Source organism: Curcuma longa, chromosome 8 (genome assembly GCF_044706935.1).
Source record: "Curcuma longa cultivar G26 ecotype Majalengka, Jawa Barat chromosome 8, ITB_CL_G26_1.1, whole genome shotgun sequence".
Taxonomy (NCBI): Eukaryota; Viridiplantae; Streptophyta; class Magnoliopsida; order Zingiberales; family Zingiberaceae; genus Curcuma; species Curcuma longa.
In genome coordinates this window covers 9,997,309-10,021,683 of record NC_133868.1, presented here as the reverse complement: position 1 = coordinate 10,021,683, position 24,375 = coordinate 9,997,309, and the positions used below count along the sequence as shown (strand labels likewise).

Below are 24,375 nucleotides of genomic sequence, written 5' to 3'. Positions count from 1 at the left end.
GATGATTTTAATGGTAAAAGCCTAACTAAGTAGATAATTAAATGGGTGTATTGCCGGAAATAGCTTTTGTTAAATTTGAAGGGCACGGTATTCCCGTGGGTTTCTGTAGCCGAGTACTCGGTCAAACGCGGCGTCGCCGCCGCGCATCGCGCATTCTAAACCCTTGTAGAATCCCGAACTGTGTGGGCTCCACGAAGGCCTCACGTTTCCTTCCAATAGAAAGGTGGGTAGACCGTGGGCTAGCGTACGAATATTTGAAATGCGCCAGTTAAGATTCGAGGGAGGTCGCCTGCCGCACATGTCGCCTTTGTTGCCCAGCGGAATCGCGGTGCGTTCGAAGCTTCCTTCCTCCTACAGCTCATCTGCCGATCGCCATCGATGACCTAGAGGAGGACGAAGAAAGGGCGAAGTATTTTTATAGCGCGGTCTCCTCTTCCATCTATCTGCCCCTCCTCTCGTCGTCCCAGGGGCTGTCCTCCTCCTAAATCCGGCATTGCTGTTTAGGGCATCGCCTTCCTCCCCTCCCTTCGTGCCAGAAGCCGGGACTCGAGGTTTGCAACATTTGATCTTGTTGGATCTCTTGGTTGCGCGTTTCTACATTTGCGTGGTGTTTGATCATTCGGTTTTGCATTACCATGAAAAGTTCTTTGCGGAGAAAGATTGTTTGGTCTCCTGTGATATTTTTTTCTGGATTTTTTGTTGTCTGAGATTCTTCTTCATGCTCTTCAGATTTCTTGGTCAAAAGTAGATCTTTCTGCATTGGTTGCTGCCATTAGTTTTTTTGTTCAAAATTTCTTTTTTCTGTTCGATCCATTTCGTGGATGGATCCTTTTCTTCTCTCGAAGATGACGATTAGAGCCAAAAAAAAAATAAAAATCACGGTGTGCTCCTGTCGTTTACTCTTCGCCATTTTTTTGTTGGACAGGAAAGGAAAGGGAGCATTCTTTTGTTTTTGTTCTTTGTTTTCTGAGAAATAAATTTTCCCTGTTTTGCTACCCTGTGCAGGTCTGGTGATTTGGTTCCACATTTCTCCTCAACTGTAATTCTGTTCCTAAGCATCTGATCTGAACATGGTGGCTGATTCTGAACAAAGCACCAATGCCCCATTGATCCGAAAATCTTCCTCCCAGCTCCCTGATTTTAAGCAATCAGTCAAGCTCAAGTATGTCAAGCTTGGTTACCACTACCTAATCAGCCATGGAATGTACCTATTCCTTTTGCCCCTCGTTGCCGTCGTCACAGCACCACTCTCCACCTTCTCCATCAAGGATTTCCATGACCTTTGGGATCATCTCAGATTCAACCTGATCTCTGTGATCCTTTGCTCCACGCTTCTTGTCTTCCTGTCCACCGTCTACTTCCTCACGCGCCCCAGACCCGTGTATTTGGTTAACTTTGCCTGCTACAAGCCCGAAGATGCACGGAAATGCACCAGGCAAATATTCATGGATAGATCTATTCAAACAGGCTCCTTTTCAGAAGAGAATCTTGTGTTCCAGCGTAAGATTCTTGAAAGGTCTGGTCTTGGTGAATCTACTTACCTCCCTGAGGCTGTCCTCAATGTTCCTCCCAACCCTTGCATGGCCGAGGCCAGGAAGGAAGCTAGAATGGTCATGTTTGGCGCCATCGACGAACTTTTGGCAAAGACAAATGTCAAACCCAAGGACATTGGTATCTTGATAGTGAATTGTAGCTTGTTCAATCCAACACCCTCTCTTTCTGCCATGGTAGTGAATCATTACAAGCTTCGAGGAAATATTGTCAGCTATAATCTTGGTGGAATGGGATGCAGTGCTGGTCTCCTCTCTATTGATCTCGCCAAGGACCTTCTTCAAGTCTATCCCAATTCCTATGCTCTGGTTATCAGCATGGAGAACATCACTTTGAACTGGTATTTTGGTAACAACCGTTCCATGCTTGTTTCCAACTGTTTGTTCCGCATGGGAGGTGCTGCAATTCTTCTATCAAACAAGAGGTCGGAGCGTTGGCGTTCAAAGTACCAATTGGTGCACACTGTGCGCACTCATAAGGGTTCTGATGACAAGTGCTTCAGTTGTGTCACCCAGGAAGAGGATGAGCATGGAAAGGTCGGTGTGTCTCTTTCAAAAGATCTGATGGCAGTTGCTGGTGATGCCCTCAAGACCAACATCACTACCCTAGGTCCGCTTGTCTTGCCCATGTCTGAACAGTTGATCTTTTTCACTACATTGGTGGCCAAGAAGTTACTCAAAATGAAGATCAGGCCTTACATTCCGGATTTCAAGTTGGCCTTTGAGCACTTCTGCATTCATGCTGGAGGAAGGGCCGTTTTGGATGAAATAGAGAAGAACTTGCAGCTCTCTGAATGGCATATGGAACCATCAAGGATGACCCTCTACAGGTTTGGAAACACTTCAAGCAGCTCCTTGTGGTACGAACTGGCATATTCAGAGGGGAAAGGAAGGATCAAGAGGAAGGATAGGATTTGGCAAATAGCATTTGGCTCTGGATTTAAGTGCAACAGCGCTGTCTGGAAGGCTCTGAGGACGGTCAATCCTGCAAAGGAAAAGAACCCATGGATGGATGAAATTAACAATTTTCCAGTTGCAGTTCCAAAGGTCTCAGCACTTTGAAGGATTTGATTATTAGATTTTTAAAAAAAGCATTCGTTCATTTGGTGGATTAGGAGGCTAGGGTGATGTTTTACCTATATATTTTGGTTTTAATGCAGACATTTTGTCACTAAAACTTGTATTCTGGATTTGATATTGATGTATCTCAATCCTTTTGGTTGTTCAAGCTATCCGCTGCAGCTTAATTAAACACCATTATCTATCAGGAAACTTGAGAATTGAGGCAGTGTTAAATTAGTTGGACTCGACACTCCACATTGATTCTACTCTTACTCCATCCAATGGTCACATGTCTTAACGTCAAAATTTGTTCTAATATAAAAGGGATTCAAAATGTGAATATAAAAGGGATTCAAAATATGAGAAGAAATCTATTTAAAACACCATTATAGTTTAAGAAATCTATTTAAAACACTATTTAAAACACCATTATAGTTTATCCTATCTGTGAAGTAGGATGAGAGCAACCAGGAAGGAAAAGGCCATTTCAGACATCTCAATGCTGAGCAACAAGGGCAAGATGCCAAATGAATGCTGTTAAGAGCGCTGCCAAAGAATGTTTAAAGAATGCAGAGGGTCATGAATGCAAGCTGGAATCAGTCTCTTTCTTTGACTTCAATGTTTCAGGAAAGTCAACCCTTGTTCATCTTTCTCCAATTAAATATCACTTACCGTCGGATGCAAGGAAGCAGCTTTCCATATATTTTGAGGATGTCAGTTTGAACCTCTTCTGTATACTGCGATAATGAGTCTCTCATGTTGTTCTTGGATTGTCCACTTCTTGCTTTTACTTTGTCTCCTCCATGCACAATTCTGGACCAGAATCTGTGCCTCTGATGGAGATTGCTCATCTGAAGAGCTCCAATCCCTTCTCCAATTCAGACGAGGCCTCATCGACCCCGACAACCTCCTCTCATCATGGCGAGGTCACAACTGTTGCTACTGGAGAGGATTGAGCTGTGACAACCGCACTGCGTCAGTTATCAGTATTGATCTCCACAATCGATATGCAAATGCATCTGATCCAAGATATGACTTGTGGAACTTGAGTGGGAGAGTGGATCATTCCTTGCTCCAGCTCAAGTTTCTGAGCCATTTGGATTTGAGCTACAACAACTTCAATGGCCTTCAGATACCAAGTTTCATTGGCTACCTAAAGAGATTGAAGTATCTAAACCTCTCAAATGCAGGCTTTGCAGGCACTATTCCATTCAACGTGGGAAATCTATCAGAATTGCAGTACCTTGACTTATCCTCAAGTTTTCAGCTTAGGCAATGGGTGACCGGTCTGTCTTCTCTTCGACACCTTAAAATGTCTGGTGTCGACCTTTCAAAGATTGGTTCAGACTGGGTTCGAGCGGTAAATGGGATCCCATCCCTGACTCTGTTGGATTTCCGAGCATGTGGTCTATCAGGGATTGCTCACTCCATATCTCCTGTCAATTTTTCTTCACTCGCCTTCCTTGATCTCTCCTTGAATAGTTTCAATTCAGAGATTCCATACTGGTTTTCGAATCTAAGCAGCCTAGTTCACTTGGACATGATGAGTGCAGGTTTCTATGGTTCTATTCCTGTTGAGCTCTCTGCAACTCCCAGCTTGAGGTACTTGGATCTATCGATGAATGGCAATCTCACTGTTGATGCTTCCACACTATTAAGAGGCAAGTGGAGACAGATTGAAGTGCTGAGACTTGCTTCCAATCAGATTTATGGAAGGCTCCCTGATTCCATTGGAAATATCTCATCTCTCATCGAGCTCGACCTTTTATCTAATAACATTGAAGGAGGCATCCCAAGCTCCATAGGTAAGCTCTTTAACTTACAAATACTGGAATTAAGAGGCAACAATCTGACTCTGGATTTACCACTGTATCTCATTAAACACCCTTTACCACAATTGAGGAGCTTGAGCTTGGCAGGGAACAAGTTATCAGGAACTTTGCCTGGATGGTTGGGTGAACTTGCAAACCTAGAGACACTTGATCTTAGTTATAACTCAATAAGAGGCTCTATTCCTTCCTCTATCAGCAAGCTGCCATTTCTCACAACTCTTGACCTTTCCGGGAACCAATTGGATGGAACACTTCCATATTCCATAGGACAGCTTACCAAACTGCATCTTTTGGGCCTCTCTTCAAACCACCTCACAGGAACTATAACAGAAAGGCACTTTGAAAAGTTGAATGATTTGAAGTTTTTGTTGCTGGGGTTCAATTCCTTGACCGTCAACATAAGCTCTGGCTGGACTCCTCCATTTCAGGTACAAAATCTAGGGTTGGGTTCTTGTCAGTTGGATCAGTTCCCCTATTGGCTTCAAACCCAGAAGGAGCTCAAATTCTTGGACCTTTCTAACTCTACCATCTCCGGCGAACTACCAACATGGTTCTGGGACTTGACTTCCAACTTGTCTCTCCTCAACATCTCCTTCAACCTGATTGAAGGAGAACTACCTAAACTACTGAACATTAATGCTTATGCTGATGTTGATATTAGATCAAACCTCTTCTCTGGTCCCTTGCCAGTTTTCTCCAATTTCGTCGAACTACTTGACCTCTCAAACAACCAATTCTCTGGTACAATCCCAGGTGACATTGCTGAGCTGCAACCTTATATAATCTCCCTGTCTCTTTCCAACAACAATCTGTCAGGAGAAATTCCTAACTCAATTGGTCTGATGCAGGAGCTAGGAGTCCTTGACCTCTCGAGAAACAACCTTTCTGGTCAAATCCCAGGAAGCTTGAGTAGTTGCTCCAACCTCAAGGCTCTTGTGCTGGAGCACAATTCTATCACTGGAACCATTCCTCCATCTCTGGGAAGCCTGAAACAGCTCCAATCCTTGCACCTCAGCAACAATTTGCTTCATGGAGTCATTCCACCATCCTTGAAGAACATGTCCGATCTCCAAACTCTTGATCTTGGTTACAACAATTTGGAAGGTGCAATTCCGGAATGGCTCGGAGAAAGCTTCCCGGCCTTGAGAATTCTCAGGTTGAGAGCAAACAAGCTCTCCGGCCGAATCTCGAACGGGCTCTCGAACCTGAGCTCTTTGCAAGTGTTAGACATCGCAGGAAATGATCTGGAAGGCCAAATTCCTAGCAGCTTGGGAAGCCTCAGAGCAATGGCGATTCAACAGAGGGCCAACCAATACATCCACCAGGGGTTTTACAGAGGAACATACTATTCCGAGAGCTTGTCAATGATGATCAACAACATGCAACGGGTATTCACAAAAACACTTTCCCTTCTCGTGAGCATTGATCTCTCTGATAACAATCTGTCCGGGGAGGTTCCTGGAGAGCTGATGGACCTTTCAGGGTTACTAGTTTTGAACCTTGCAAGAAACCAACTTCATGGCGAGGTTTTGCAGCAGATTTCTGATCTCCATGAGCTGTTGTCCCTGGACTTGTCAAACAATCGATTCAACGGAAGCATACCTGCAAGTATGGCATCCATGACCTTCTTGGGTTATCTAAACCTTTCCAACAACAATTTCTCTGGCAGGGTGGCAGATGCAGGCCAACTCGGGAGGTTCGATCCATCTGCATACTCTGGGAACCCATTGCTGTGTGGAGCACCACTCAATGTGGCTTGTGAAGACGATGAACCAACTGGCAAATCTGATGGCATCGTCGACGGCAGTGAGAGTATACTGGAAGACGAGGGATTCTATATGAGCCTTGGAGTCGGATTTGCTTCTGGTCTTTTGGGGTTGTTCGGAGTACTATCGATCAGAAAGACATGGAGTGCTGCCTACTTCAATTTAGTAGATTCTATTCTTGACTGGATATCGAAAGTGAAGAATATGTTCCCAGGGTTTACTGATCGAAGGAGGAGGTCGAGGAAAGCAAGAACTCGCAAATGAAAGACAACTACTTTTGGTTGTATGATCTATTATATCTACAACTTAAGATAGTAAATGAATCGTATGTCCATGAATAAATTTGATTTTTGACTTGGGATGATCGTTTATGTTCACTTCATTGAGGTTCATAAATAGATGTTGGGGTCTTCGCCCACGGGGTATAGTTGAGTTGATTATTATGAAATAGATTTATTACAGTGGACAAGGATCGTATCTCGACAAAGCTGAGGCAATGTTCTCTCTATGATGGCCAAGTGTAATTTTTCGATTTATCTCTTCACCAATGGTCATGGGGCCAACCGTGTGAGGCCATTAGGACGGTGGATTTCACCTTTTGCTACAATAAATAGATGTTATGTGCTCCCGAGTAAGATTGAATTGGTTATTATAGAATAGATATTGTTACAACTTCTTAATTTATTTCTTCGCAAATGATTATGTCGTCGACCGTGTGGGGCCACTGAGTAATAGATTTCACCTTTTGCTATGTGTAATTAGTTTCTTCCACCTAGGAGACTGTTTGGTAATGTAATTTACTTTTCCTTTACAAGACGACGAACAATTAAAAGGCGCCTAAGATGAATGTTATCATCTTTTGCAACAATGAATAAAGATTGTGCTTCTTGAGCATGGCGCAACAAAAAAATATTCAACGGATTAACTAAACATTCATGGTTCAAATCTTAACTACAGGATATTATAAAATATTTTCTTTTAATAGGATGAAAATTTTTGGATATTTACTGTTGGACGAAATGCCACTTGCGCTTTCAAATTTATTCGATGGACGAACTAAGAGAAAGGTTATTTAATATTAATTGGATATATTAAAGAATTAAAAAATCATAACATCTAAATTCAAAAAAAAATTATATCTGACTTAAATAACTATTTTAACACCTTAATTCATTTTAGACTAGATTCAAATTACTTTAATTATTTTATTAAATAAATTTAAATATTATTATTTCGACTCATCTCCTTAACTGCCCTTTCTAGAACTCTTGCAATAAAATTTCCACGTTAATCCATTTTTTTTTTACGGAAAAAAAGAAGGAAACCCTAAAACCAGCTGCGAAGTAAAGCGGCCTGCGGGTCATGCACGACATCGAGCAAGCGCTTGGAAAAAAAAGCCAACATCCGGACAAAGACCACGTCACACCACCTTGGCACCACGTGCCACGCGACGAATAAAACGTCCCGATACAAACAGTGGCAGCCGCGGTATTATGCTCGACACCGACACGGATCGGTCGCCGAAATATCGCTATCCGTATCGGTGAATAAAAAAAAATGTGACGAAAATGTGCCTACCCCTCCTCACTGACACGATCGTTACCTGGCCTTCTAATCTGATATTTTGATTTTCTACCCGATTTATCCGATTTGTAATTATAGAAATTTATTTAAAAATAGAATTTCCAGTAGTAGTTTAATAAGAATTTTAACTAAAAAAAACCAAGTCGATTAGAAAATGGGAAATACCAGCTAAGCAAACGACGAAAAGCGTTCGAAAAAGCGCGTACGACCGCTCGATGGGCGCCACGTGTGGCGAAGGCTTGCTTTCTTTTCCTTCGTTCGCCGGCCTTATCCACTCGTTTGCTTCGCTTTAAAGGCCCCTTTTCCTCCCAGTTCAAATCAATTCAACGGCGACAAAAGAAAAGAAAAGAAAAGCGCAGAAAAGGAAAAATGGCTTCGGGTTTAGTCCTGACCTCGATCCGGCCGACGGTGGCCTGCGCGAGCGCCGTGGACGGCCGCGGCGGGCGGAGGGGCGTCCCCACTTCACGGGCCAGCGGGAACAGCTGGTGGGCCCCGCTCTTCGGCTGGTCGCCGGAGCCCGACTACATCGACGCTCCCGGCGCGGGAGCAGCAGCGGCCGAGAAGGGGGCGGCGGCGGCGGAGGGCGACGGGCGGGAGAAGAAGGGGCGGCAGCGGGCGGTGGCGGCCCGGAGGTTCTCGGCGTTCACGGAGGAGAAGGCGAAGCAGCTGCGGATCCGGATGATGGAGACGGAGGCCTTCCACGACGCCATGTACCACTCCGCCATCGCCTCTCGCCTCGCCTCCGACGTTCCTCGCCGGGGATCCGCTTGACCTCCTCGCGACCGCAGATCCAACCCGTCGACTTCGATTTCGAACGATTTCCCCATTATTGTATATATCTCTAAAAATAATAATAAATGTTTCTTTTTCTAGAAGTTGATTACGGAAATGCCTTATTCTGGGTTGATATATTTATTCCCAGAAATAAGAAGAGCCGTTCGATTAAAACCGTACGGCTGGATTGTAAGTGGGATGTGCACTCTCGATTATTTTGAATGCATTTTCATTTCTCTTCGTATGAAAAGTTAAATTACTGAAATAATTAACGATGCAGTGAATTCATAATTGTGTATAAATCATTAAGTATTTGCCTAATAAATTAATTATTTAGAATATGTCCGAATATTGCATCACCTACCTCCCATCCTTCCAATGGTACGCTTATTTATGATGTCGTTAATTTTATAATTTTCACCTAAAAATAAAAAGTGAAAATACTTTTGGAGCATTGTGCATATTCAAGATTATTTAGTTAAATCTGTCATCATCTAAGTTATTCAAAATTGAACTTTTACTGATTCACCTATTGTCGTACCCATCACCTCACGTCACCTCCGTCAGCGTTTCTCTTCCCAGATCAGCATCAATCCACATCGGTAACAGAATTAAACTAATTCGTCATGCACGACTTATGCATCGATTAAACTAATTAATTGATCAAAAATTCAATTCAAATATTTTAAAATTTTAATTTAAAAAAAATATCAATTATTTCGAATAATTTTAAGGCACTTCATGTTAAAATTAAAATTATAACTTTCATCTTCTCTTTTCCTTTCACGCTTTATCAACATCTCTACTTGCGTTGCGTCCACACAACATCCCTTTAATTTCTCACGCTCCATTCTCTATCAAGGTCCCATTTTAATTGTACGACTTTGTCTCTACCCTCCACCCACACAACACAATTTTATTATCAAAATTTTATATATATTTTCCCATTTACTATGAATTTCAATTTATATTAATTCTACAGGTGTGAATTAATTTAATGAATATTCCATCTCTAAATATATGCACAAATTATTAAATCAGAAAAAAAAAATTTTTCAAAATTAATTAATAGGATGAAATTTATTTCTTTTTAGAAAATTCAGAAAATTTTATGGTAGTCAGATACTTAGGGATATAATTATAATTGTTTATATAAATAAAATTATTTTTTTAAAAGATTTTTAATGGCTAGAGAGGATTAAAGATGTCATTTATTTATATATAATATATATATATATATTCATATTTCGTGGCCCGGCCCATTTATAGTAGATTCACTCACTATAAGCAACCGAACTGGGCCGGGCCGCTGACCTCGCCGTCGTTTGGTTTGTTTTATTTCCACTTCACGACGATACCACGGCGATAAATTTGCTCACTCGCTCATGGCGGCATCCGCTTCGACGCCGGCCTTGGCTGTTAGGGTTTCACCGGCTCCCCTCTGCTACAAAGAAACTAGCAGGGCGCAGCACCTCGTGAGCGTCTCCTTCTCGTTCGTCTCCTCGGCGTCTCGTCTTTCCCGCTCGTCCCTCCGCCTCGTCCCCTTCGCTCGGCCAAGGCGAAGGAGTAGCTCTGCGTCCATCAGAAGAAAAGAAGGTCCTCCCAAGCAAAAGGTACTCATTATCACCTTTACTCTATTTCCGGAATACCCAGACTTTTCAAGTCATTTGGCTTTCTTATGCTCGGGCACAATAGGTTTCGTTCCCCTGGGTAAAAGATTTTTTTTTCCCTTCGAAAATTCACAGCTTTAAGTAATGGAATAGTGTTTGACATCTTTCTCTTCGAGTAATAGTTCTAATGGAACTTATTTCATACATGAATATGTGTCCTGCTTTATATTGTGCCTGTGTTGGATTGCTAATGGATTGTGTATTATAAGCTATTTGAGTTAGTTATATTATGTGCTTGAAGTTATGCCTTGCCCTGTGTTAATAATGCGTCTGCTTTATTAGATAGGCGTGTGACCATTACCAACAACTTACTGATATCCAGATAGGCACGAGAATAACCCATTTAGTAGTGAATCTGGTGAGTCTTCACTTTTTAGGTATCCCTACTCCCCTCTTTTATACTGAATTAGTGTTTCTTGTGGCTTGTGGCAAGAAGACATTCTTTTCATCTCCTCAAGTCTTCACTGAAAGATGAGAGATGCCAAGTTCTTTCATAGCTTTATCTCTATAGTTCTCACAACTTTTAATCATAAAGCAGTAAATCACTCAGTCATCAGCTGATAAAGAGCTATATGCGTAGTTCTCCAAACATTTACTAGTTGAGGAGATCATCTTCATTGTCTCAAAGACTAGATGCCACACTTTGACTCCTGAGTCTGTGAATTTCTTGTTGTTTTTTAATTCTACATTGGGGTTTATAATGAAAAGGGAGATGTTTAAAGTGTATAAAATGAACATTACCTAAGCTATGAGGAGAAATATCATTCATTTAGAAAGGAGAAGTAAACTTATTGCTATTCGATACATAGTTGATTTCATTCCCTAGCAATTGTTATTCAATTCCTTGCCTAATCTTCTCCTTGAACCAAACACGCCATTAATTTGATGTGTGTTCTTCTGTGGGAAAAAGTTAGGTGGAGTATTTCATTATATCAATACATGATTTAACATGTAGGAAGTGTCATTAATTAACAAAGACTTGAATTACAATTTCAATTTCTTATTTTGTAGCTTGTCCACTTTTGTGTGCCAGATTTGCTTTATAGTTGAAAAAGAATGTAGGTCGAGTTTGCTTTAGAAAAGATTCCTCCCCCCGCCCCCCCCCCCCAAAAATATATAATTTTAAAAATAAAACAATATGTTACCAGAGGCTTTTCAGTTCCTTAAGAAATAAAATTTAGTATTTATAAAGAGGATGATTGACCGTTTCCAGAAACAAGAAAAAAATCTTCATATTTTGTTTATTGTACACTTTTATTGGATTCTTTTGCTAAAAATTCCATCCCTAACCTGATATATACAAATTGAGTTTCCAAAATGCTGAAGAATAAAATTCTTTTTATGCAGGAAAATAGAAAATATTTATGAAACACAGCACTTTCTCAGCAGCTTACATTTGCTTCTTCATTTTGTTTTTGTCAAATCATCATGTTAACAGATTCAAATTTGCAAACTAAATGAGCTATGTAGTGAAAAGGGCATTGTTATGGGAAGCAGTCTCTTGCTGCTTTGTTAAAAGAACATGGCAATGTCAGAAGCAAGTCAAGTATGTTCCTGAAAACTGAACTTCTTCATCAATTTTAACATCTTAGAAGACGATCAATCAAAGATTCCCTTGGTTCCCTGTTTATAGTCAGTTAGATTATTCTAGTGTTTGTTTGATGCATTTTTCTCTTTGCAGATTTTTTTTCTAGTGTTTTAATATCTTATGTTTCATTCTGATGATGCTGTTAATGCCTAAGTTTTCCAATTTGTATGGATGATGCTGGAAAGAATTGTCGTGCCTCGTGTTTTCAGCTATGATTTTGTGTATGCATGAGCAAGTTATGTTTGTATGTTTCCAGCGTCTTATGATGAAAATATGTTATTCGCAGACAAGATTGCCAAATAGTGAGGAAGATGGAGATAATATTGATGAAGATGCTTTGGAGGCCCTTTTTGCCCAACTTGAGGAAGATCTAAAAAATGATAACCTCTTGAATGATGACGCAGATGATGATATTACTGAAGAAGATATGGCTTTGTTAGAACAAGAGTTGGAGGAAGCGTTTGGTGATGTAGAGGAAGATGATGTTTCTGGAATTTCACCAGTTTCTGAAAGCTTGGATAGTGAGGAGGATGACAGCGAAGAAAGACCGCCAAAACTTAAGAATTGGCAGATTCGGAGATTGGCTCGTGCTTTAAAGATTGGTAGACGAAAAACTAGTGTAAGTACCTCATTGAGACTATGACCATAGTTGAATTATAAGCCATTAGTGATGTTCTGACTTTTAGATGGTCATTCCTCTTTTTGTATGGTATACTCTTTGCAGATTAAGAGTCTCGCCGCAGAACTTGGTCTAGAAAGAGCATTTGTTCTTGAATTGCTTCGTGATCCACCTCCAAATATTTTACTCCTGTCTGCTTCTTTACCAGATGAGACCACACAAACATTTGACTCTTCAAGCAGGTCACCTTATGACATTCATCAAACACTTGAACCTGAAAGCGAGCCAATGGAATCTCCTCTTTCAACATTAGTTGATGTTAAAAGCAAGCCTGAAAAGGAGCTTCCTATCCATGTTATGCAGAAAAGGTGGTTAATGCAAAAGAGGTTGAAGAAAGTTCATATTGAAACGCTTGAAAAAGTTTACTCACGAACAAAACGCCCTACTGTAAGTATTTCCTTCACAAAAGGACATTCAACACCTGCAACCTTAAATGGCCTAATATTTTGCATCGACAGTTCTGATGGTTTGGAATGTGAGATAACTTATCTTCTCAGATGACAATAATTTGAGGCTCCAGCTTGTGCACAGCTTGACCTGCTCCAGCTTGTGCACAACTTGACCAATAAGATAATCATGCCTTTCTATTTCATATATAATGCTGCTATATTGTTTCACTACTAAACACTAGTCATATACAGACACGCACAGTGCAATAATCATGCCATTAATCAATCATCAATATGTTGTCATTTGTTTCTATGCTATGATGCAGAATGCGATGATTAGCAGCATTGTACATGTAACAAACCTTCCATGGAAGAGAGTATCGAAGTGGTTCGAAGAGAAGAGACTTGAGGACGGAGTACCTACTCAGCGTGTTCCTTACCGCCGCTCTTCATCTGAGTCGATCTCTACTAATTGATCTGAAGATTTATTTATGGTAAAAAAAGGAACATACTCTTTCTTGGTGGCACTGCTATGCTAATCCTAGTGGTTTGAAAGCATACATTCCCAAAGGAGTTGCACCTGAATCTTCCCAAAGTCTATGAACTGGCCCAAGTTGATTTACCTTCACATGTTTTCATTAGATACTACAAATGTCAATGCAACAAAGCTTGCTTCAAATTTCCCTTATTACATATTTGGTTTCATCTAATCTGAATGAGGAAGGTTTATCAAACTCATAGACGGCGTTGTAAAGATACTGAAGTGGTTGATCTGCTCCACTTTTTATATATATAATCAATGAGTTGTTCAGACACGGCATGTGAACCTTCCCTTGCATTGCTCTTTCTGTTTGCTTATTCCCAGCTCATGTATGGTTTCTGAATTATGACTGCTGATTATTTTTTCCAAACCAACGTCAATGACCACAATATCAATGATCAATTTAGACTTCCCGTTTTCCAAAACATGGACGATATTTTTCTGACTTTAATGAGACAATTGACATTATTGATTTTTTTTCTTTCTTTCTGTTTCTTTACGTTTTTCCCACTCTCCTTTTCGTTCCATCTCACTCATGCAATTTTCTTCAACTACTCTAATAATGATGGCGATGAGGAGGATGATACCAAATTCTGATGAGCCATCTTTAATTCAAAAAATAATACACTAAATTTATAATCGTATTAGCGAAGATGAACAAAGAATTTTATAAATTAGGAGGGTGAATTCATGCCGACTCTTATGGATTTAATTATAAAGGTTGAATTATTTATTTAATAAGCCTCAAAAATATTTTATTTATCGCTTTGGTTTGGCTTGCAATCCATAATACAATAATTGAAACAAGATATAGGTAAAAGGTAGGCAACGTTTAAGTTTAAACAAGGATTGTAGACAAATTAAGTTTTAAAAGTTCAAATAAACTTTAATCTCAAAGCATTTTAATTTTATAATTAATGTTAATGATTTATAAAATAAAATGCTTGGTTGACACATCTACATCTACTTATTGTGTCAATGTATAACAAACGAAGCTAAACTATATATATCAACCATTCGAGTTGTAACTTCTATTTCGACTAATTACGACACTCATATATCATCTTAATATATAACAAAACTATCACATCTCAATCGAGCTAAAATACTAAAACTCTAGATATTTAAGCATATTTTAAGATCCCTTGGTTAGAGATATGAAACTAAAGGATGGAACTTATCTTCTCCTTTTAACAATACCTACCATGACTAAACTATATTACCTAATTAATCTAATTTATATACCCATTATAACACCCACTTACTGTGTCAATTAGAGCAAAATCAAGGCCTGAGGTAGGGTTGAATTGGTTATTGTGAGATAGAGATTACAATTATAAAAATGATAAATCTATTAGTTGTATTGACTCAAACTCTGGGTTGGTGACCGTTTTTTAGAGATTACAATTATAGCTTGTGATTAGATGGTCATAAAACTGACCATGTGAAACGGGAATGATGTGAAATTTAACCTTTTTTTATAACAATTAAAGCAAAATCCAACTACTAATTGTAGTAAAATATTTTTTTAAAATACTCAACTATTAATTATAGATGTATATTAAAAAATTTATTTTGGAAGCTCCAAATATTTATAAATTATTTCAGTAAAAAATTAAATTCCTCAATATGTCCTCGATATTTTTATATTTATTATTAAAATATCTTTAGTGTTTTCTTCTAACTATCAACAATGCCTCTGTCTAATGTACGAGTGATGTGATTGATAATTTTAAAAGGTAAAATAAGTATTTATGTTTTTAAAAAGAGTATTTTAAAATTAATAAATAAATTTGGGCAAAAATCAAGAATGCATTTTTTTTTCAAATTGTCAAAGAAATGTCTCACTTTGATTTTTTTTTTTAATCAAAAAATATTTCATCCCTATATAAAATGATATAATTATCCTCTAATACTATTATTATTATTATTATCCTGTCTATATTATCCACTTAAATCCTAAATCGGTCATGTATTGTAATAATTACAAAATCATATTAATACTATTATAATAATTATAACAACTATGAAACCGTAACTGCTATAAAATAAAAAAATAACATTAAATAAAAAAGATTAAAAATTTTCAAAGTCTCTGAAAAACTTTTAAATGATATTTTTTGGATCTAAAATTGGACTGTTATGAATTACAATCGGTAACAAATATAGATCTTTGAATAAATTTTAATTTGATATATTATGTATCATTTAGTTCAACCCAAAATAAAATTTATGACATCTCAAAATTTACTTATTATTCATAGTTGTAACAGTTATGATTTTATAATAATTAGTTATGATTTTATAATAATTATAAAATAGTAGCTATTATAACTGTGTGAGATAGTATAATTGTAATAGTTACTATTTCGTAACTTCTACACTACGTCTATTATTTCGTAGTTGTTATACTGCATCTCCTATTTAAAAATTAAGATGTAGATGAAAAATATATGAGAAAAATAATAATATAAAGTAATAAAATTGAGTAATTATATCTTAGATGAGACGTTCATATGATTAAAAAAATGAAAATGAGATATTATTTGGATGATTTAAAAAATAAGTAGCATCCTCCTTGCACAATAAATTTAAGAATATTTTTACAATATTTTTAAATTAAAAGTTATTTTGACTATTCTCCACCAAAAACAATTAAATGCAGAAATAAATCATCACGTGGCACAGCTTCTCCTCCGATTACAGAACAAGATCAAGATGAAGATCAAAACCGGCGATAGATCTTGCAGAAACAGCCAGTTCAAGTATATTTAAGAGAGAAGGAGAGAGTGAATCAGACGGCCGGAGAAGATGGCGGAGCAGTTGCAACGATCGGTGACGACGTTTCGGAGGTCAGGCTCGTCGGGACTGGTGTGGGACGAGAGGTTAATCTTCTCCGACCACCGGGACCCCGACAAGGAGGAGGCCGATGTCGCCGGAGAGCTCCGCAACTCGAGAAGGGCCAGCTCCGTCGGAATGATGGCCCGCAGCCGCAGCGCCGGCAGCGGCGGCCGCCAGGGGCTGCCCTTTCGCGCCGCCGTCGTGCAGCCATCTATGGATCCGCCGTCGCCGGAGCTTCCTCGCTGCTGCGGATTAATCTTCACCAAGCGAAGATCCGCAAAGATCTCCAGGAGGCGCTGACGCAGAAATTAAAGCATCCACATGTCAGTGGCAAATTGAGATCGAAATTCAAACACTGAATATTATTATTACAAATCTCCATCATTTTTATCCTCTTTTTTTTTCATTTGAGTTAATTATGTTGAATCTTAGTTTGTTTTTGTTTGGTTCATCTCTCGTGTTTGTCGTTTGTGCTGATGATGCGTAGGCATGTGCGCTGTTCGATGGCCGGCCGGCCATCAAGGACTGTATTATTATTGATTGATTGTTCATAGTCAATCTGCAGTGCCGTCCGATGATCTTGACCAACACGCCAATTTTCTCCATTTTCAGGTATTGGAAAAAAGGAAAAAGAATCAAGAAGACGACAGTACTCATGCGAATTTTAAGGTCAAAACTTCATAATCTGCTTTGTTGAATTTCTAATGCTAAATTCTCATGAAAGCAAGCCAAGAAGGTTCTCTCTACCTTCAGAGTCGATCTTTAGTTCTTTCTTCCACTGCTAAGTTTCATTCCTCCATTACTGAAGGTATGTTTCGTCTATAACTGCATAGCAGTCAGAATAAGGAAGAATTTGATTCTCTTTCCAATGCTAACGCATAACATTCACAATAAAGGACAGAAATACAACAGAGGTAAACTAATTATGAGTTCATGATTAAAGAAGAAGGATTAGATAATGTAGGCGTTAGTACTTGCACAATCAATTTAGATTGCTGATATGGATCTTACAAGGCTTAAGCTTCATATAGTAATATCATCAACAATACTGTCAAAATTTGTGCGAACTTTTATCGTTTTATCTGATCTTAGACACCAGGATCACGGTGAAGTCAAATTTCTGAAAACATTTCTTTTAACTACCAGAATCAAGCGCATATCAAGTCGAAGAAACTAATCTAAGCATGTAAAACAAGCAACAAAAGATTACCTGATTCCACTTGGAGGGTGACATATATCAATCCCCAGCAAGCATTCCTGCAATATAAAATATGCAATTAAGTTTGAAGGTAACAAGAGGTTGAATTTGTTAAAGATAACAAGATAAATGGACCTTTATATGGTTCAAAATGGATAAGATTGCAGTTTACTAGATTTCCAATCTGAATTCATGTTAAATTTCATATTGTCAACCATAAGAAGGGAACAAAAGACATGAATGAGAGTTGGAATTTGGAAACCGTTTTAACATAGTCATATAAAAGCATCTTCCCGAGGGGTAGATTGGCCAGCATCACCAGGACCAGTTGAACTGCTCGACGCGGTCGGCGTCGAAGCTCATCGGAATGATGACCTCGCCGCTGGTCCGGCTCTGTTTGGCCTGGGTCGACAGGGTGAACGCCCTATTGGTAGATGATGGCGACGAGGGCAGGCTGGCAGCCCGAGCACTCATCCATGTCTGCTGCCTCCGGAAGAACCAATGCCGTTGCAAGAGGCACTCGACGAGCTTCCCAGCGATGAAGGCCGCCATAACCTGCGCCGGTGCACTTGGGGTGGGTCGCCGTTGACGACGAGGAATTTGATGAGGTAGGGCCCACGTAGGAAGCGAGGGTGTGTACGATCGCATAGACCACCGTCACCCGAGCGGGCTGCCACGTGGTGAGGAGCAACGCTTCCCAGGCTCGCAGCAAACGGAACAGGAAAGACGCCATTGATGCTATCGTGGGCATCCAGCTACGGCACGTCCTCGAGGTCGAGGGCTTTGCGGTGACCGACGGCGAGCAACGGTCCGACCAATAGAAAGTGAGCGTGCTGAGGAAGCCAGCACTGGTGAACGGGGAGGTGTTTCCTGCGCCACTCTCGACCACAATGGTTCCTCGGAATCCGATATGTATATCTCATCACCCGCTCCGGCAGAAACCGGCGGTGCTCACGATAAGGGCAGAGAAAGCGGCGCCGACGTCGAATACACCCAAACAGAGGACGACCAAGCCGTGCGCTGTTTAAGTAGAAGAGATCCACGGCGAGAAAGGAACAGGAAATGACAAAGAAGAAACCCCTCCGGATTCTGAGAAACGAGGGGATGCGAGGGGAGGCAGAAGGCGAGGTACGCTGCGGTGGAGAGCCAAGCTGCTTCCGAAGAGATGCGTTACAGAGATCGGCCACCTGGTCCCATAACCGTCCGTCCATGTGCCGGAGGAATTTGAGAAAGGATAGAGAGAAATAGCAACGGCCGAGGACAGTGCATGTGGAGGAGGCTAATTTCTGACAGAGAGATCTGCTCTACTCTGCTTTGCGTTTGCTGCTCTTGCGGGATAGTGGTTAGAGGAGGCACGATGCCAGAAGAAGACGACAAAGAGGAGAAATAGGAGACGGCAGGAGGAGGCGGAGAAGCCATGGAGGACGACGGGGAGCTAGCAGGAGGCCGAAAGGCGGCGAATGAAGGTGGAAATGGACAGGGTTAGCAGTTCCTCTTCCTCTTATCCTCGAGAGTTGAGTATTAAATGATGCGAGAAAGGCGGCGCCTTGCGGCGCAAGGTTGCGAGGGGCGCGCCGCGTTCGCCATCTTCGCACCACGCGCAGATGCCCCCATGCGCACAAAGACGACTGCGGTGGACCGTGACGCAGATGGCATGAATGCATTAGCTCAGTGACAGGGAATCTGGGAGATCTCACGCGCCGGCGAAAAGAAAAACAGAGAAGAAGGTCACAAAGTATAGGGGACACGAATTTGAGATTGCGTAATAGATTTCTTTTCCTCTTCGGGAAATAAAATAGATATCCACTTTTTAGGGTATAGTACATTTTAAGCAAATTGGGGTTTTGTCGAGGTTTTAGGCTAAACGTGGAAACACACGCCTGGGGATGAATCCGACCAGTCCCCACCCCACCCAAATACTGCCTGTTTCGCTCCGGGGCACGCATTTGGAGGAACCTAGGGTTAGGGCTTTTGCATCTCCGTGTCCCTCACCGATGGAGGAAGTCACCGAGGGTGTTAACAATCTCCACATCTCGTCTACTGATTCCCACAAGAAGAACCGGATCCAGGTGTCCAATACCAAGAAGCCCCTCTTCTTCTACGCCAAGGTTCTACTCGTCCCTCTTAGATTTTTGCAGTCATTTACTTGTTGTTCGATCGAAGACACGAAGTTTTTGTGGGTTTCAGTTACAATGCCCTTGTTTTGTGCTCTTGTTTAAGTTTCTGCTGGATGCTCTAGTTATGTTTTTTCCCCTTTAAATACAACACTCTGTTTCTGAGAATCCTTCTTTTTGATACGCAACAATCGCAGAGATGCATGCAGCAACATAGTGAAGTCGAGCTGTCAGCTCTTGGAATGGGTTCGCTTTCTATTTTAGCAAATAAAAATATCAACTTTAAGCATAATTGTGTGTTGTGTTATTATTCCGTGTTATGTTTCTGTTCTTTGTCTGTCAGAGTATCGTAGTAAACATTCACTTATTGGATCCGTTCAATCAATCATGTGGATATGCTGATATGGAACTAATAACTTTTTTTACTTTGGATTTTTATTTATTGATCTGTTGTGTTTGTTTTCTTCGACGGGGTTATATCTCTGCATGGAATTTTCTTGACGTTCATTTTGTTAGGTTAATCATTTCTAGGAATCCACAAATATTCTGGCCGCTCTAGATGATACCTTGATTGAATATCTTACTGTAAACTAGCCAACTTAACGTTGGAAGAATACCATCTGTTATGGAAATACAAAAAAAAAAGTTATGGTAAATTTAGAAAGCATGAATCTTGTTTTTCTTCTTGCTTTTTAAAGTTTGGTCAAAGGAGTTCAAAAAAATTGATGCAAATAAAATAAGGTAAGAGTTCAGTTTCTAGTTATATCCTTATTTAAACACATGGAATTGGCATGGAATTGGAGAGCATTTTACCATTAAAGCTCCATTTGTTTTATGGAAAATGCCCAATAGTTGGTGCAATGGAAAATCATGGTTAAAATTTTTCTTTTGGTCAATGGGAAATATAGGCATTTTTTAAGGAAAATGATTTCCTCTGGAAAAGACATTTTCTGCTTCATTTGCTAGCCATTCATTCTATCAATAAACCCTTTCTCTTCGCCTTTTGTCCTTTGCTCATGTTTGGGCAGGTTTATCAATTTGAGCGGTTGTGCAGGTTAGGATAGACTAGTCGGTCGAACTGGATGTGCCGGATTGGCCGGTCAGTTGGTTGCATTGAGCAGGTTCACTGATCTGGTCCAGTCAAGTGGGCTGATCTGATCAGGCCAGTTGTGCCAGTTGGTTCTGTCAATCCAGACGAGGTGCTTGACAAGCTGGTTGGATTAGGCCAATGGGGTTCGGGCTAGTAGATTTTAGTATCACATTTAAACAGCAGAAAATAATCTTTTTTAAAAAAAAAAGATTCCAAAAAAATATTTTCCACAAATCATCTTTCAGCAAACAAATGTAGCTTAAGTACTCAATTGCAAGAGTAGTTGTACTAGGATGCACAGTGTACCTCTTGCTAGTGATTTCAGAGTGCAGTTTATGTTCATGGGACTATGAAACTTGGAAGAGTATTTAAGGTGAGAATAAGATTGAAATGAAAATTTAGAAGATCAATTATGCCTTTGACTTGGATAAGAAAATCAATCTTATGATGAGGTTTTGGCAGTTTAATCATGGTTGGTTTTCAAAAGCAAAGGAATATCTAGTAATATAAGTGAGATAAGGAACACTCATACAGTTTTATTTATAGTATTAGAATCATTGAAAATGTAGGCAACAAGTAGCTAGATTACCTTATTTTACATTAAAATTTGGCTTTAAATTTGTTCTTTTAAAATTCTATTTGTGGAGAGAAGGTAGAATAAATTTTGAGTGTTAATTGTGCTAATCAGTGGCAGTTTTAGTATAATAAATTGTAATAGGTTATATTATAACTCGTATACAAGTTAAAGACAGTATATAAATTAGTGTTGATGGGCTATAGTATTACTTATATTAACTCTATGTTACTTTTATTAATAACAACATTATAATTCAAAGTTTATAGTAAGTTTGGATTAATGGGTGATGTAATTTAAGTTGTATTATATTAAGTTAATAGAAATTAACTTTAGCTAGATTAGATTAATATTAGTATTTAGTTTCTTAAAATTTGTTACATACCCATATTCTTGTCCTAAATTTAGACCCTTTTTCAACGAGTTCCCTTGTCTCCACTTTGAAAAAGATGACGTATTTGATCATCAAAGCAAACTAATAGCTGGTTTAGCTGGAACTTGATGCTCACAAGGTTAGTTGTAATATTAAATGATGGAGCTTAAATTGGTTGTATTCGAATTTTTAGACTATTTCGTTAGAATTCAAACTTCAGGCAAGATTTAGCACTTACACCCAACACTATTTAAACAAATTTACTTTCAGATGTAGGAGCAGGAATATGATTTCTTTGTGCCCTATCTGGGGTTACTATAAATTAATTTCCCCCAAAACTACAATTGACTCATAAATTTTTCATTCTGTAGTAATGCATGTGGAGCTTATTTTGATGATTTCTTAAATCTATACATTTCAGCAATTGCAACCGTCATCGCCATCACGGAGATACTGAAAAACAATGGGCTTGCGATCGAGAGAAGTAAGATCCTCTATCATTTTACTTTTTAGCTGTTTTATTTTAGGACAGTAGTTGATTCTTTAATCAACTTGGCGCAGAGATCACGACATCTACCGTTGATATCACTGATGAATCTAGGGGTCGACCAATCCAAAAAGCCAAGATACAAATTGATTATAAGTTAGGATTCGTTTGGGAGGCATTTGATTACCCATGAATGTGCTTGCTACCAAAGTGAATATGAAGAGCAGCAGTCGCCCACATTCATTTGGTTCATCCAAAGTGATCTAATTGCTTAATGTTTGACTTTTCACTTGAGATTCCACATACCACTTGCATCTTTGGACTTGAATGCCACATAACTTTAGGTTTTAATGAGCAGAAATTATCCCCCAAAAATTGTTTCAAAAGCTACTCAATAAGAGGCCATTCAAATTAGTGCAATTGCAAATTGCAACCTAGAAATTGCTTTATTTTATTTTGAAAAAAATTATTGTAGCTGCATAAGTATATCGTGGAGGTTGGTACTGAGTCCAGGACCTTCCCAAGTGGTACCAACTTTGGAAAGGTGATACCTATTAACAACATTCAAGGAGTGAAGGTGACACCAATTACAACTTTCAAAGGGTTTACCAATTCTGAAAAGTGACATACCTATCATTAAATGTGCTGATTATATTTATGTTATATGAATAATAGTTGCTTGTTCTAGTGGTAAACTAGCTAGATTGGTGAATTTGAATCTGTATCTTTATTATTGGGAGTGAAGTGAGTGAGCTCCAAACAGAATTACTGTTACATCCAATGGTGTAGGAATTCCTAGTGGTCAAGATCAAACGATCGCATTCATTAATATTTAAACGTCTTTTTTGTTTGTATCATGTGATTATTATGCATTTTGCTCTCTCGTTGTCGTCTTCTAAGTACGTTGTAATGATCTTTATGCACTGGTTGCTCTTACATGTCTGTCTAGATCGAGATATTGTTGGGGAAGACGGAAAACTTCGATGAACTGATGGCTGCTGCAGCCGAGGATAGGGAGCTGATAGACGGCGAGGAGCAAAGCTGAACGCCGTGCCGGGTTTAGTTATTTCCCTCTTTCTACGCCGTGTCAAAATATTGCTACTTGTTACTTTTGCTAACTGATATGACGGGTCTTTATCTGTCTGACATGGTCAAATAGGTCAATAACCGTTCGATCTGACATCCAATTTAGTAGGTCAATGGTCAACGGTCAAATCATATTGTGAGTGGTCCAATAACGTTTCGACTGGCCCAATTACAATAACGTTCGGCCCAAACAGTCTCATTTAGCCTGACCTCTCAGTTAGCTCTGATTCAGCTCTGCAACCTCATGCTCAATCAGCTCGGCCACTCAGCTCGGCCACGCAGCTCGGTCACACAGCTCGGCCACTCAGTCTTGGCCACATGCTTAGTCAGCTCGGTCGCTCCGCTATGTCTCGGTCTCACTCGACCTCCACCACTCCGACCTCTGTAGTTACTTGGCCTTACTCAGCCAATCTGATCTCTTTCAATCACTCAGCCTTGCTCGACTTCAGCCATCTTGACTTCGATCATTCTTGATCGATCGATCTCTTCGATCCTTTGATCCACACAAGCTTAGTTGCTCTGCTTGACTCCAACTCAGCTCTTTTCGGCCATCTTCAGTACTAAAGGGCAATTAAGCATTTGTGCGGTTACTAGATTTTCAGACTTGGTTCCTTAGATTTCCGCACAATTGTACTTATAGCCGAACGATGAGAATAATTAGTTTTGTCAAGCCGTGGGGTGGTTAGAGATCGTTAGAGATGGTTTTCCTAATGCTGTATTAGTAGTTCATTTGTTAGCGAATCACAGAATCTGCCTCTCTAAGATATTGCACAGTCTGTTCTTCTGATAGAAGGAATGTTTCCTTCAGCTACTATATAAATCCTCGCAGGTATGAAAGACTTTCTCTCTTGAATTATTTTCGGCTTCATATACTACTTCATTCTTGCTCTTTGTTGACTTGAGTGTTGGAGTGGTCTGTCGGGAATTTCCGGCGCCTCGCTGACCCCTTCACTCAGCTCTTTCTTTTCATGTTTCTTCGTCAGCGGGATCAACAAAGATTAAGGTGGTATATTTTTGATTGATGGTTTGATCATCTGCGACATCCAGTTGAAACACTGAATATTAAAGATGTAGTTAAATTAATCCATTGGTGCGAGTGTAAGTGTGATGATCATGGGTTAGGCATCTGCACTTTTGGTCCATTTTCTGTTGTCAACCATTATCCACTACCTTTTTG

The 24,375-nt window shown here is 39.7% G+C and overlaps 6 protein-coding genes across 7 annotated transcripts; all 6 read left to right on the top strand.

Annotated features, from left to right (window-relative positions):
• Window positions 1-419: 419 nt before the first annotated feature.
• On the top strand, window positions 420-2,778 carry LOC141833286 (3-ketoacyl-CoA synthase 11-like). The gene is made up of 2 exons (XM_074720689.1): window positions 420-551; window positions 1,006-2,778. Exon 2 carries the CDS (start codon window positions 1,071-1,073, stop codon window positions 2,610-2,612), a length of 1,542 nt encoding a protein of 513 aa, XP_074576790.1. The 5' UTR covers window positions 420-551; window positions 1,006-1,070; the 3' UTR covers window positions 2,613-2,778.
• A 356-nt stretch (window positions 2,779-3,134) lies between these two features.
• LOC141833281 (receptor-like protein EIX2) lies at window positions 3,135-6,542 on the top strand. Its single transcript, XM_074720683.1, has one exon. It carries the CDS (start codon window positions 3,358-3,360, stop codon window positions 6,472-6,474), a length of 3,117 nt encoding a protein of 1,038 aa, XP_074576784.1. The 5' UTR covers window positions 3,135-3,357; the 3' UTR covers window positions 6,475-6,542.
• A 1,574-nt stretch (window positions 6,543-8,116) lies between these two features.
• On the top strand, window positions 8,117-8,827 carry LOC141833296 (uncharacterized). The gene has a single exon (XM_074720700.1). It carries the CDS (start codon window positions 8,164-8,166, stop codon window positions 8,563-8,565), a length of 402 nt encoding a protein of 133 aa, XP_074576801.1. The 5' UTR covers window positions 8,117-8,163; the 3' UTR covers window positions 8,566-8,827.
• A 1,126-nt stretch (window positions 8,828-9,953) lies between these two features.
• LOC141833292 (protein OVEREXPRESSOR OF CATIONIC PEROXIDASE 3) lies at window positions 9,954-13,702 on the top strand. Of its 2 annotated transcripts, XM_074720695.1 has the most exons (5): window positions 10,156-10,181; window positions 11,586-11,784; window positions 12,113-12,445; window positions 12,551-12,892; window positions 13,221-13,702. In XM_074720695.1, the coding sequence occupies exons 2-5, from the start codon at window positions 11,761-11,763 to the stop codon at window positions 13,368-13,370; spliced, it is 849 nt and encodes a 282-aa protein (XP_074576796.1). In that variant the 5' UTR covers window positions 10,156-10,181; window positions 11,586-11,760; the 3' UTR covers window positions 13,371-13,702. The 2 variants fall into 2 exon arrangements, with proteins under 2 accessions (XP_074576795.1, XP_074576796.1); XM_074720694.1 differs by lacking the exon at window positions 11,586-11,784 and having other exon boundaries at window positions 9,954-10,181.
• Window positions 13,703-16,135: 2,433 nt separating this feature from the next.
• Window positions 16,136-17,053, top strand: LOC141833298 (MAPK kinase substrate protein At1g80180-like). The gene is made up of 2 exons (XM_074720702.1): window positions 16,136-16,599; window positions 16,889-17,053. The coding sequence occupies exon 1, from the start codon at window positions 16,247-16,249 to the stop codon at window positions 16,574-16,576; it is 330 nt and encodes a 109-aa protein (XP_074576803.1). The 5' UTR covers window positions 16,136-16,246; the 3' UTR covers window positions 16,577-16,599; window positions 16,889-17,053.
• Window positions 17,054-19,468: 2,415 nt separating this feature from the next.
• LOC141833297 (uncharacterized protein At2g34160-like) lies at window positions 19,469-23,157 on the top strand. The gene is made up of 5 exons (XM_074720701.1): window positions 19,469-19,591; window positions 19,786-19,834; window positions 22,047-22,109; window positions 22,187-22,278; window positions 23,062-23,157. Exons 1-5 carry the CDS (start codon window positions 19,469-19,471, stop codon window positions 23,155-23,157), a joined length of 423 nt encoding a protein of 140 aa, XP_074576802.1.
• The last annotated feature ends 1,218 nt before the right edge of the window (window positions 23,158-24,375 follow it).

Excerpts from the sequence above, each read along its gene's own strand:
- LOC141833281 (XM_074720683.1), top strand. The coding sequence starts at position 3,358 with ATGAGTCTCTCATGTTGTTCTTGGATTGTCCACTTCTTGCTTTTACTT.
- LOC141833298 (XM_074720702.1), top strand. The coding sequence starts at position 16,247 with ATGGCGGAGCAGTTGCAACGATCGGTGACGACGTTTCGGAGGTCAGGC.
- LOC141833297 (XM_074720701.1), top strand. The coding sequence starts at position 19,469 with ATGGAGGAAGTCACCGAGGGTGTTAACAATCTCCACATCTCGTCTACT. Across the intron at positions 19,835-22,046 it reads GCTGTCAGCTCTTGGAATGG|CAATTGCAACCGTCATCGCC; the intron begins GTTCGCTTTCTA and ends TATACATTTCAG. Across the intron at positions 22,279-23,061 it reads TTGATTATAAGTTAGGATTC|ATCGAGATATTGTTGGGGAA; the intron begins GTTTGGGAGGCA and ends ATGTCTGTCTAG.
- LOC141833292 (XM_074720694.1), top strand. The coding sequence starts at position 9,954 with ATGGCGGCATCCGCTTCGACGCCGGCCTTGGCTGTTAGGGTTTCACCG. Across the intron at positions 10,182-12,112 it reads AAGGTCCTCCCAAGCAAAAG|ACAAGATTGCCAAATAGTGA; the intron begins GTACTCATTATC and ends TGTTATTCGCAG. Across the intron at positions 12,893-13,220 it reads CACGAACAAAACGCCCTACT|AATGCGATGATTAGCAGCAT; the intron begins GTAAGTATTTCC and ends GCTATGATGCAG.
- LOC141833286 (XM_074720689.1), top strand. The coding sequence starts at position 1,071 with ATGGTGGCTGATTCTGAACAAAGCACCAATGCCCCATTGATCCGAAAA.
- LOC141833296 (XM_074720700.1), top strand. The coding sequence starts at position 8,164 with ATGGCTTCGGGTTTAGTCCTGACCTCGATCCGGCCGACGGTGGCCTGC.